The sequence below is a fragment of the Pteropus medius genome, unplaced genomic scaffold, assembly GCF_902729225.1.
Source record: "Pteropus medius unplaced genomic scaffold, Ma_sr-lr_union100, whole genome shotgun sequence".
Taxonomy (NCBI): Eukaryota; Metazoa; Chordata; class Mammalia; order Chiroptera; family Pteropodidae; genus Pteropus; species Pteropus medius.
Window position 1 is genome coordinate 22,094,132 of NW_024349801.1, and position 13,617 is coordinate 22,107,748.

General features: G+C 38.9%; 1 protein-coding gene across 4 annotated transcripts in view; it reads right to left on the minus strand.

Moving 5' to 3' along the window:
• Positions 1–13,617, minus strand: part of GALK2 (galactokinase 2) — a 105,488-nt gene that overhangs the window by 25,714 nt on the left and 66,157 nt on the right. For all 4 annotated transcript variants that reach the window (XM_039889084.1, XM_039889082.1, XM_039889083.1 and 1 more), the window contains 3 exons: positions 12,821–12,919; positions 11,184–11,336; positions 3,357–3,567 (listed from right to left, as the gene is read on the minus strand). In XM_039889084.1, the coding sequence (XP_039745018.1) occupies positions 3,357–3,567; positions 11,184–11,336; positions 12,821–12,919 (463 nt within the window). The remainder of the gene's footprint in view (positions 1–3,356; positions 3,568–11,183; positions 11,337–12,820; positions 12,920–13,617) is intronic.

Consider the following 13,617-nt stretch of genomic DNA (forward strand, 5'->3'; position numbering starts at 1 on the left):
TGGCCTCTGAGCATTTCTAAGTCTATTAGAAATTTGGAAAGAGAAAAAATCAATTGCACATGGGCCTTTGGAAGTCTGGCTAGTTTAGCAGAGGCTGCAAGCCACAGTTTGATTATAAACATCTCTCCCTACACTGTCATCTCAAGGTCAACATCTCCCAACTCAAGCTCACATGCAGTAAAGAAGGAAAACAATTTTAGCATTGAAATAACATTGAATTCCACATCCCTTTGAGAAAGACATGGATTTCCATGATGGGGAAATTAGTTCAAGTCAAAACTGAGTATGTTAAAGCATAGACAGGCACCTGTAATAAAGGGGTAGCGGCATCCTCCTAAGTCCTCTGCTGGGGGCATATGTCATCTTTGCCTCCATTCACACAATCTAAGTGCAGTGCCACATTCAATAAGAACTACATCTTCTAAAGGGTTAAGAGAAACATTTGCTTAAGGTCTTAGACCAACAAAAGCACAAACTCAGAAGGAATAAGGGCAAGGATTTTGATCCCTAACATTAAAGATTAGTGCCAAGAGAATTCAGCTGGAAATTTGGCTGAGGTCAGATGGCTGGATTCAGAGAATAAATCAAGTGACATTATTCTAGGAGACTCTAGAATCCCACAAATTTCTGTTCAAAGTTTTTTTTGTTTCTTTTTTTAATTTATTCCAGAAGCAAACAGGGAAACCCTTTGGAGATGACAGAATTACAAAATGTATTCATTCATTCGTTCAACATAGATTTATTGAGTGCAAATGTAACATATAAATTATAGAAAGTAATGCAAGTAAGTCAGTAGAGAAGTTATTCTAAATAAAGAGGTAAGATTAACCATGCATAATTTTTACAAAAACAATGTAATCATTATTTTTCAGGGGGAAAAATTAAATATATACATAAAGAGCAATGCATGTACTAGGATTAGCAAATTATTCTTTGTGTTTTCTAAGATTCTCTAGGAAATTAACTTATTCAAAACATACTGAAAAAATAAGAGGGGGAGAAAAGACAGGCAGAGGCAGAGAAAAAGGAACATGGATACAGAGAAAAGAAGAGGCTATAGATTGAGGAGGGTGTCGTGTACAGGAAAGATAAAAATTATATTGAGCCTTTAAGATTGGTAAGACCTGCATTTCATAAAAGAGGAAAGTTCCAGTCAGAAAAGGACAACAATATTTAGGATTAAAGGCCTAGAGGCAAGACCAAGATGCAATTCATAAGTGGAATGGTTCAGCCAAGACAACACATATCCACATGAGCATGTATGGGTTCAACGTGGAGTCAGGACAGAACAGAGAGAGGGCCAAATGAGTAAAAACTTAACATCTGTGTTAAGGAGTTTAGGCAATGAGGTAATGGTGAAGCTCTAAAGGGTTTTGAACTAAGAAGTGACACCATGAAATGACGGCTTTAAGATCATTTGACAGTAAATATCCTCAGTGTCTATTAAGGCTTCTTTGCCTTTGATTCTTCCCAAATCTAATTATATAGTTTGGATTTTTACAGGTTCTTTAGATGCCTTGCCATATCAACAAACACCTTCATTAAATAAACATTTCATTAACTATGTAATACGCACAAAGTATTTAACAAGGCCATTGGTAATCTGGGTTTATCTAATCTACAAACTCAGCATGATATATCTCACTCATCACTATGTACATCATTTTCAAGAAACACATCGATAGTTCTCTGGACATGTAATTCTCTCTCACTCATCCCTACCTCTGTACCTGCTGTTTTGTCTGCCTAGAAGTCTTTCTGACTGCTTGTCTATCTAGGAAATTTCTATTTATTCTCTAACTTTTATGTGGTTGTCATCTCCTTGGTAAAGCCAGCTCTGACTTCTGTCTTTTCTCGTCTTCCTCGACCTAAGTACACCTCCAACAGCACAATCATACTCTTATCTGGATCAGCTTTTTCTTACTTGTTTCTACTACTACTTTGTCAGCTCCTTGAGGACGGAACCATGTTGTGTTTATTTCTGTGTTCCTAAGGCTCAGTCTCAGAGCCTAGAGGAGGTGGAAGAGGAGGGAGAAGGAGAAATAACAAAATAGCTAACATTTGTAAGCATCTCCATTAGCAAGTATTGTTCTTTGCACATTATACAGATTATTCCTTTAAGGGAGGTATTCCTATTATGCCTATTTCACAGTAAAACTAAGATGACTGTCACAAATCATGTAAGGAAAGAAGCCCGAGATCCTAATCCAGGAAGTTTGGCTACCCTACGGTCTATTGCCTTTCTGGCATGGGGGTTTGTAAACTCTTTCCGCAAAGAGTAAGACAGTAAATATTTTAAGTCTTTTTATGGGCTATTCAGTCTCTGTCACAACTAGTTAACTGTACTGCTGGTGTGCAAAAGCAGCCACAGCCAATCATGGCAACGTTCCAGCAAAAGTTTATTTTACAAAAACAGGTGGCAAGTTTGATAAGCTTATAGGCTATTTTGCTCATCCCAGTTCTAGAGACTCAATAAATGTTCATCAAATTAAACAGGATCTAACAGTGTTGGAAACCAAAACCTTCTCCCTGCCCTCAAATGATTCCTTCATCTTATTCTAAAGCTGTCAGTAGTTGCAGCCTTTAAGACATTACTTGGCAGGCAAATCCAATGCAGGCACTCGATAATGAACTGTAGAGCTAAACTGAATGTGATAAATGGGGCTCTGAGGCTGATCTCTGTGCTAAGCTCCTGCCCTCCCAACTCTACCTAAAGAGACTATTGGATCCTAGCTAGATGTCTCTGGCCCCAGCACTGAGTTCCCACAAGTAGACAACTTTTACTTCTAAGAAGAAAAGCAACTCCAAGGCTCCATCCTGTACCTCCAAACTTTACCTGGCCTCCATCTCTGGTATCTGATGATACTAGTATAAAAACAAAATTACTTGAAAGCAGCAGGAAAATAGAAAAAGCTTCCACCTGAGCAATGTTTCAACCTGAGCAACGAAGACTCCCTGGTGTCCCAGAGTGCTGTTCTACGACAATTATAAGCACTTCTCGAATCCAGATTTTTTTTATATAAGTAGTAAAATCATCAGAAACATGGGTAAGAACAAAAAGATAAAAAAGAGAAGATTATTCGATTATGAACATCTTGAGGGCAGGTACCATATATTATTCGCCTTTGCCTAGCCAGAATACCTAGCATATAGCAGACCAGGAAATGTTTGTTGATGAATGAATAAATAAATTTAATGAAGCCAAGAATCTAGGTGATTAAGTTTGCCAAAACACACACATTCTCCAGATTTCCTCAAGCATGCTTCAAAATCAGTAAGATCAGAGTGGAAGTTGGAAACCTTCCAGTTGTGAGTGAGGAAGCAATCTACGCCCTTCCTTTCTCCAGCAGACTCACCATCTTGTGTGTTCGGACTCAGGATTTGGGTCCGGAGTTCCTGCAGGCTAATTCCCAGACACTTGCAGACCTCTTCGGGGCTATAGGGTTCAGGGTGAAGAGCATCCTCTGTGATTAACAGCATTTCTTCCAGGCTGACCCCTAGTTTGGCCTGTACCTCCTCCAGCCGCAGTACTTTATCCCATTGCAAGCTTTTGTACTTAGCCAGGAGCTGAATGAAACCAAGATGAAACCAACAAAATGGTCAGTTTTATTTCAGAAATTGATAATGTACTATTTTAATTAGCCAAATCCAACTTTAAGCTTTTATTTTTCCATTTGACCTATCCTCATTTCCCGCCATGCTTGAAAATGCACACTGGGTTCAGATGTTTGGAATTAAACATGCTTGTGTGATACTCACAGGCCAGTTAAGCATTTTTCTTAAAACAAACAAACAAACAAACAACTCATCCACTGATTTTTTTTGCCTGTTACTACTTTCCCTCAGGGCTATTTCTTTGAATAATTTTGTTCTTTCATCCCCATTCAGTTTATTCCTAATACACCACACTCTATAATGTCTACAAAACACTATTCAAATCTCACATGACCTGGGTCCTGAGGTGGACACTGTATGCCCAATTTCATTAGAGCACTTCCTGTTTACTACATGCCTCTTTGAAATGGCTAATGAATTTAAGTATCTGGGCCTTTGGAGTAAAGTCCCAGATTTTAAATGAAACCCTCTTTGGCGACCTTATGAAAAATCATTTCATTAGGTTGCTAGTGGTAGTAGAGCTGTATGTTTCTCCACCATCAAGAAAAAAGTTTGGCTTCCAATTGCATCCAGAAGCATGCTCTCAATCTTTTGGAAGGGGTTAAGTAGAAATCAAACCTTTGTAAACAGGTCTACTCATGAGAACCCCAATTCAGAATATGTTTCCCTCATTCTCCCGAGGCCACTGACTAAGCCCTTCAGAGCAGGTGACAGTCAAAACAGTGAAGCTCTCTCTCATCTTGAGGTCAAAACAGTGAAGGTATCTCTCATCCTGAGGTCTATACAGTTCAGTCCCCGAGTGGGAGGATGACAGCAGGTGCAGACAGTGCAAACAGCAAAAAGAAGCAGGCAAAAGAAGGGGAAATCAGTCTTCGAGAAAATGTGCATCTGATTTATTCTTCTATTATGCTGATGATGTGATTTTCTTTCTTTTCAACAGGAAGCAGGGTTTACCAAAAGAGCATTGTACTCTGGTTAGGGCCACTCACTTCTGAAGAATGTTAATAACAGACGTTCTTATATTCATTAGTCTTCTTTTTAAACTTCTGCCTCATACATTTGAAAGAATTAATGATTTTAAGGCAGAACTGGGAAAAGAGACAATAGAATTATATTTTTTCTGTTCAATTATTTCACAGAATATGGTGCCATTTTTAAAGCAAAGACACAAACTAAAACCTTCTGACTGTTTTCTTAGCACGTTTAGTTAGTGTTTACTAGCGGTGTTGGATTTGATACCTTTACAGATTGACCCATTCATTCATTCATTCATTCATTTAATTTATTCATTCATGTTCTATATTTCAATATATTCCAAAAATATAATTTGAGAAAATTTATAAAGACATACATACAGCAAAAGGAAAACAAAGCGATATATTTATTTTATACAGAAAAAGAGCTGAAGTTTATGATCTCCTAGAATGATGCTTTCTTGAAATGCAGATCCAAATCCAACTGAGATAAGCAATGAAGCTTGCATGGTGCTATATGGTTTTAACTGTGCTTTTAAAATTTTTTTAATCTTTGACAACTCTGTGAGCTAGGTACTATCACTTTATTTAAGAGATGAGAGTAAATGACTTGCCCAAAAAATTGGTTGGAAATTGAATCTAGGTCCTATAATTCTTTCTTGCTTCCTCAAGGTCATGTTCTCAATGAGATTTGGCTGATATCTATGTCATGCTACTCCTATTAGTCCAAATCACCACTCATCTTATAAATGGTTTTCTAGGCATAAACTAAGATTTGTGTTAGAACATTCCAGTGATTTAAAAACACTTTGACAGGGGAGTTCCTTCTGTAAAGAAGAAAAGAAGAAAGAGAAGGAGGAGGAGGAGGAAAAGAAGGAGAAAAGGAAAAACATCAAAAAATGGCCCCCAAGTGATGACAGTGGACTCTCCCTAAGAACCTTTCAGTCAATAATGATCTCCAAGTTCCCATCCCTGGCCTCACGTAAACAAGTCACATTGCCTGAGATACCTCATCCCAGGAAACTTGCCCAGGGATGTGCAGGGAGAAAGTCTGCACGGGATGCCTGCTGCCTACAAGGTTATTTTCCAAAGCAGCTTCCCTATGTGCTTTTCTTCCACAGAGAGAGGCACTAACATCCAGGGGTTCACATTCACTCCAGCAATGTCCCAGTTTGCTGTTGGGTCCACTTAGCCCTCAGCCAGAAGGTCCACACAGCTAATTTCATGTGTATTTTAATTAAGAATGAAATCTACCACATGCCCTCAACAACAGCTGCAAAGCCGTGAACCACTGAGTATGTGCACTACATTGTGGGAGTAAAATAGGAAAGCCTCTTAAGCCCTTTGAGATTTGGCTCAGGAAACAGAAAGATGACTTGCAGATGAGGGAAGTGGGTGAGTAAGATCGCTGTTGCTCAAAGACAGAACTTCGTGAGGGAATTTGGTACTTACAGCCCTGGTGACTGGCCTACGTCACATTTGTGAAGCAGTGCTATGAGTCAGGGCTATTTTGTCACAAGTTCCTCAGGAGCAGAATGGGAAAATGAAAGAAAGCAATTCTTTGTCAACATTCACCATTTTCTATTTTACCACTACAAAAATTGAGCGTTCATATCAGATACCACTTCTGGGAGGTTCCTGAGCCTGTTTCGTGCTCTGTGGACAAGAAAACAGGCAACAAATGTTTGGTCCACAGTCATGGAAAGAGGCAGATAAATAGTGCTAGCACCCTGTCTTAACTTGGTTTCTCCTGGAAGCAGACCCTGAGACAAGTACTAGTGGGATCAGGTGATACCAAGAAGCACTGGTAGAGAAGTGGGAAGTGAGATAGGAAGAGAAACCAATATGAGATGCACTGATACGGGCAGGTGGAGTTGGGCCTGCTGGACCCTTAGGACCTTTATGTATAAACTTCAGATGTGTCCTACCCATGGGCAAGAAAGCTGGAATTGTTACCCACTAACTCTCATCCATCATTGGTTGAGGGCTAATTCCAGGGGGTATTAATTAGCTTACTACCACTTCCAGGTTGTCCCACATGCAAACTGCAGGCACTCTCCTGCAGTTAGAAAAATCCCTCAGTCGGAGAGTCACTGGGACTTCCAGTAAGGGAGTATGGTAGGAAAAGGCTAAGAAAAGGACCCTAACTGAGGAGCCCGTCTGTCAGATTCACCTCTCTGACTTTCTCATTGTATTTAGCAGTACTAACAAATCATGGAAAAAATACCAAATCGGCTCCTCACCAGGTCAACAAAGGGTAAAATTTCTAATCCTTCTGAGTTACCCTCTAAAAACAATTCTTTCAACAAGTTGTTTTCCACACAACAAAAGCAGCTGTGTTGTTGTTCCTGGTTATTTAAATCACAAGTGCTTTAACAAAAAAGAAAAAAAAACTGTAAAAAACACATAGTTTGAAATACAAAAAATAATACGAAGTAAAATAAATCATCTGTAATCACCCCAATGAGATAACTGCCAAATGCCATTTTGATAACCATCCTACTACACATTTCTTTACACATACTTAATGCATACCTACAAACATATGGTTTGAAATAAATGGGATCATACTAGTTGTGTTTATTGTGTGTATTTTTTTTTTTGCTTATCTCCCCCTCACCCCCTTCCAAGTACAAAGAGCCATTCCCCAATGACCTTCACATCCATGTTTCACTCATAACAACCATCATTCACCACATTAAACTTCCCCAGGGTTAGTCATCCCCACTGTCCATGTTCTCCACATTAGTTTGTAGGCCACAGAAGAAATCTAAAGAAATCTACACAACTCTGCATCACTATATCCTTGGCACAGCCTATCTGTAGCATCCCCAAGCACCCTGCTCTATATCTCATTCATGCTTAACTGCTAAGGAAAAGACCAGGGGCAAAGGCAGATCTGGACTCCTATGCTTACTTAACACAAGTCACAACCCATCTTGGCTGGAAATTCCCAGTATATAAAGTGAGACACTTAATGGCTACTTCACAAGCTACTGTGAAAGGTTAAATAAGATAATAAAACACCTAGCACCTTGCATGGCCCAGAAAAAGCATTCTGTGAGGGTCAAGTTTCCTACCTTTCCCACATTCCTCTGCCTCTCTAGCTAGTTCTCCCTACCTGATACCTTTTCCTATGCCTTCAAACACATACAGATCTTCCTGTTTTAAAATTCCTTATTCCTGAAGCTACTGTTCTTCATTTCTCCCTCGCTTTCACTGTCCAACTAGATAGAACCAGTTGTCCATAGTCACCACTTCCAGGCTCTCAGTAGCCACTTTAACTATTGCATACAGCCTCCCGAAGGGCATTCCTCATCTCCAAATGCACTGATTTTTCTCAGTTCTTTTATCCCTTAACAAATCAGTGGTTTCCAGCACTCTTCACTACCTACCTTCTTAATATTCCCTGTTTTATTGGCTTCTGAAGCACTGAATTCTCCTGGTTTCCCTCTCTCCTCTTGGTTCTTATACCATTTTTATCCATGACTCACGTTTCTCCTTTTGTTATTTAATTAAAGCCATCTCCCAAGTTCAACCCCTGGCCTTATGATCTTCACTTGCCACAGCAAACTGAACTCAGCTCTTTGTTTCAACTATTATCTCAAAACAAATACATCTGAAGGCTATAGCCTTAGCCAAGAGATACATTCCAAGCTCAAATTTCTAACCATATATAAGAAGATGCCATGGGGGAATTTCATCACCTCTCACTTTCCAGTCACCTTCCATCCTATCTTCATCAAACCTATTAGTGGCCACAGTATGCTTTTCACCCATCCCTTCAGCTTAAAACTTCAGCTTTCATCAACTCCACACTTTGCCTTCAGTCACACACACCTGTGAGTCCTGGGTGTTACTGAGTACCTACTACTTCACAGGCCTTAGGCAGAAAGCAGTGACAAGGCACACAACGTTCACAGCATGAGGCTCACAGTCTATTTAAGGAGACATTTAAATAATAATTGCACAGTGAAGAATTTAATCCAACTGTGATAAGCTGCTATAATGGAAAAATACAGGATGTGGTAAGAGCATATAAAAGGACATTCAACATAATGGAAGTGGGAAAGGTTGTCAGGGGAAACTTCCTCTAAGTAATGACATTTATGCCAATAGGAATACAGAAACTCAATCACCGAGAGCCTTATACCTGACCCTTTAGTAGTCCAGTCATAGCTTTTCTTATCTCCCTCCCTTTTTAGCCCATCCTCACAGACACTTTAAGACCTACTTGTCTTCAATCAAGGCAAAAGTTCCTGCTGCCAGATTAATATTTCTAAAATACCTTGCTAACATTTGTGGCTCTCAGTGCTTCCAGGACCAAGCCTGAGTGATCCTTAGCACAGCACTGAAGGCCCTGCCACGATCTGGTCCCACTAAACATATCAACTCTATTCCCTAATATGTATGTCCTCTGACCTGCAGCTTGGACTCACCATTTTGAGAATACTCCACACTAGAATCTTGGCAGAGTATGCTCAACTCAATCAACAGGCTGAGTGAAACCGGCCCCATTCTCGAGTATTTGGTTCTTCTCCACTCAAATTTATGGAAACTGCCAACGCCCTGAGAATATTATGCCCACTTGTCACATTCTATCACCAGAGAATAAGTTCCATATTGACCACTAAGTGGCAAGAGCTAAAAACTGGTGTGTGATAGCTCCTGACCAAACAGGCTCTGTAAGGAATCTCACTGTAAATTTTTCCTGAAGTGTCAAAGGACCACATGAAACTCTCCTTCACTGCTTCACATGTTGCCACAAGGAACTCAGGGTATGCAAAAAGCAATAGTTAAATTTCTCTTCCTTTTTCGATTTCCCATATTTATTATCAGTATCACCCATTTTATCCCTCAATATAATTAAGGGATACTCTCTTTTACAGACATAAAATATTGCCACTGAGTACATGTAAAATATAAAAAATTTTGTACTCATTAAAGATTTCTGGCCACTTTGTTAATTTAAGAACATAAAAATGTGCTTCACTTAAAAGTATCACTTACGCAAGTAATAATATAAATCTCTATTGAGTTTGCTTTGAAATGCTTTTAATTTTAGTTCAAATGGCTCTACAAGACTCTAACTTTTAATGAATCTACATCAATAAGTTTGGAAGCTGGTAGAAAGAGAAAATGGGGAGGAAAAAGAGAGAGGAAGAGAATGAAGATTTAAGAATAGAAGACAAAGACCAAAGAGAGTTAACAGAAGGGAGGGGATATGGGGTGGGGGGCGGGGGGACGTGAAAAACTGAAAGTTAATAATACTGTGATAAGTTTGCACAGTGACAGATGATTATTAGAATTAGTGAGGTGATCACACTGTAAGGTATAAAAATGTCGAATCCCTATATTGTACACCTGAAATTAATATAACTAATGTAATATTGTATACCAACTATACTTACATAAAATTTTAAAGAAAGAAGAAACTATCAACATTAAAGCAAAACAAAGAAAAATCATCTTTATTGATTTAGTGTACTTCCCTGTACTAAGAAGATACAAAAGGCACTCATTTTCAAAAAAGGATATTGGAAAGATAGAAGGAGAGGAAAAATATGTTATTCATTGCAATATTGCCATGTGGAGCTCTATCGAATCAGTCTCATTTTTAAAACTATTCTGATTAGTTATTTCTCCACTGACCCTTTGTTTTTATTGTCTGAAGATAGAAAGCTTGTCCAAATTAAGATAAGCTTCTTTACCTTTTTACATGGGAGTTTATTTCCTGGTTTAACGATCTTATTTCCAAACAAAAATTCTATTCAATCATATGTTACCGAAAGTAGAAAAATGAAACCATATTGTAAGGAAAATATGCTTGGTAGAATTCCAGCCTATATTCCGAGGCAAAAGTACAATCTTAATATCAAGCTCTATGTGTGTAGTCCATATTAGCAATTTTTATCTTTATTTCCCTTTTGTACATAACCTTGAACTCTAGTGATTTGCAACAACATGAATGAGATACATAAGCCTATAGTGTGCCCTGCAACCTCTAGCTATTGAGAAGCTATAAGAATTTAAAAGTTGAGTCTTCTAGGGTGGTACTGGGGAGAAGAAGACAGTTTATATATGTAAAGCACAGGCCATGGTGATGCCGGATGGGGCGAATCTCTCCGAGTGGGGATTCAAACCCTATGCCTGCTGAGAGAAGGTCCTGGGCTCTGCACAGAAAAGAATTCAAGAGCAAGCCACAATTAAAGACAGAGGAAAGTTTGTTAAAGAGGGAATGATGCTCCATAGACAGAGCATGGTCTTCTCGCAGAGTCAGAGAATGAGACCCTGAGTGATTGAGGAATTGGGTTTATATCTGTTTCTTAATTTCTACGATAAATTACTGATTATAGGGAGTAAAGAATGGAATGAATGGTTGGGTTTGTCTTTAACTTGTGCAAGGTACAGCATAAAGTCTTTGTTTTCCTGAGTTTAGAATCAGATGGCTCTGTACCCAAAGAGCAGTTTGAATGTTGCTGCAGTCAGAACGTTTCCCTAAATTTTGGGAAAAGAGACAAAGTAATAGGGAACAAAGCAAAAAAGAACAAGAGAAAGCCTACTTCAAGTTTCACTAGTTTGCCAAGTTCATACCTTTGCAGCCAGCCGGCACTCCATCACCCTGATGTTGAAATGGGAAGTTGCTGCCTTATTCATTTCCACACAACTGTTGGCAATCACAAACACTGCTTCACTTGGGAGTTTCACATCCGTTGCCCTCAGAGGACTAAATTCTATCAACTTGGCCTATTGGAAGAAAAATGACAGGTGAGATATGATGTATGAGAATTCAGAAAATGTTTAATCATCTAAGCATTTATTTATCTTAATAAAATTTTTCCCCAAAATGCAATCATTCATTCATTCATTTAAATATTGTTTATTGATTTCCAGGACTGTACTAGGCACTGAAGATATAACAGTGAACAAGACAGACACTCTCCCTGCCCTCATAGAGCTTACAATCCAGTGGGAAAGGCAGTCAAGTAGACAAATACATCTTTGGGTTGTATGACTATGGTAGCAAAACACAGGGTGCTATACAGACACATCGTTGGAGCACCTGATTAGATAGAGCCTAGTGTAGGCTCCTTTGAAAAAACAGAAATCTAAACTGAATCTTAATGGATAAGCAAAAGTAGGGTAACCAGAGGGTTACCCTACTAGGGTAACCCAAATAGGATGTCAAGAAAAGGGGAGAGCATATATAAGTTGAGAGGCAAAAACATTATGAGGTATTAATAGAACTCTGGGTGTTGAAATGTGCTGGAGCTTAGAGTTTGAGGGGTTAGGAGTAGTGAAAGGGTGGGTAGGAGAGGTAAACCAGGGGTTGGATTATGAAGTGCTTCGCAAGCCCAAAGAATCTGGACTTTGTTCACTCTATATCTAACTTACAGTAACATCAAGACTCTTTGCTATCATGTCTGCTTGTCAGGTCTCCTCCAAAATACTCAGAGTATATTCTTAGCATTAAACCAAATTTCCTCATGCCTCATGTCTTTGGCTTAGGGGAATCAACAACAAATATTCTTAATAAGAAGAAATCCAGGTATTCTGGGAAAATAGCCAAGCCTGCAGGAATCTGATGAAAAACTAAGAAAAGATTTTAGAGAAATGTCTGCTTCTACTTTGGAAATGAGCAGTTTATGGCCAACAATCCAAACCTCTGCTCTGCCTAAGGGAGCTGATAGCCAAGGGGAAGTGGTATCCAGCTAAGGAATTCATTCCTGGCTTACTGTCAACATTCTTCCCCCCACCACTGAAGCCCCAAAAATGTTGACAGAGAAAAATGATACCAAAGAGTAAATTATAAAAAGAGGGGTTGTGAATATGTGTGGTAAGAAAACTAACATTTGGGTTTAAAACCAACAAGAGATTATGAAAATGGCATGAGATGAAGTGACTTGGGACAAGAGCAGGAAAGGAGGTCTCAATATAACTTGGGGGCTGAAAATTCTCATCCCAAAAATGAATATAAAGGGGAAAAAACCTAGACACAAGAGAAAAAAAGCTTGAGGTATGATTTTGACAGCTTAAAGGAGAGGTGATCAACAGGAAACAGAGGTGAACTGGTGGTAGCTTTGAATTACAAAGGAGTTGAGAAATACCACAGGAAAATAAAGCCTAATAGAATAGCCTGCAGGAAACAAAGCATGTTGGGAACCTCCTAGCCTTCTTCTCTGTGTGAACTTTTACTAGTTAATATTTCCAAATAGTTCAATGCCACCTACCGTTCCTTCTTCTGCAAGAAATGATATGGACTGGTCCATCCCTCCTCCTTCGGTGCCAATATAACGCTCACTCTTGGCACAGATTTCTGCAAGTTCCACCTGGAAAAGTAAAAATTGATTTGCACTGTGAGTACAGTCATAGTCTATTTGTCATTCATTCTCCAGGCATGACAGGTCTGAATTCTAGTGCAAACTGTGACAAATTGATAGTAGTTGCCTAGAGCACTGTGTTAGCAAGACTTCCAAGACTACCATTCTGCTCAATAGGAAAACATACCAAGATCGATTAATGCCTGCTATGTGATGGAATGAGATATGGACTGATTTCTGCAGCCTAATAATAATAATAGCAGCTAACACATTGAATCAGACACTGTTCTAATCACTTTGCATGTACTATCAAATTTCAAATCCATGAGGGAGGTTTTTATTACTAACTGCATTTTATAATGAAGAAACTGAAGCATAGAGAGGTTAAATAAATTGCCCAAGATCCTTCAGCAGATAAGTGGCAGAGGCAGGATTTGAACTCAGAGTCTTGGCTCTATGCTTTTACCATAATATTATTCTTTATTCCCAAGAGGAGCAGAGTTTTGGGGATGTACCAGGAAACCAAAATTCAGGAACCCCAAAAGCCTTCTTTGAATATTTTTATATCTCATTAGCACAATTAATTCAATCCCTTTTATGTTTAAATTCTAAAAAAAGAAGAAAGAAAGGAAGGAAGGAAGGAAGGAAGGAAGGAAGGAAGGAAGAAAAGACAGCAAACACATATTATTGGGATGAGGATGGAAGTG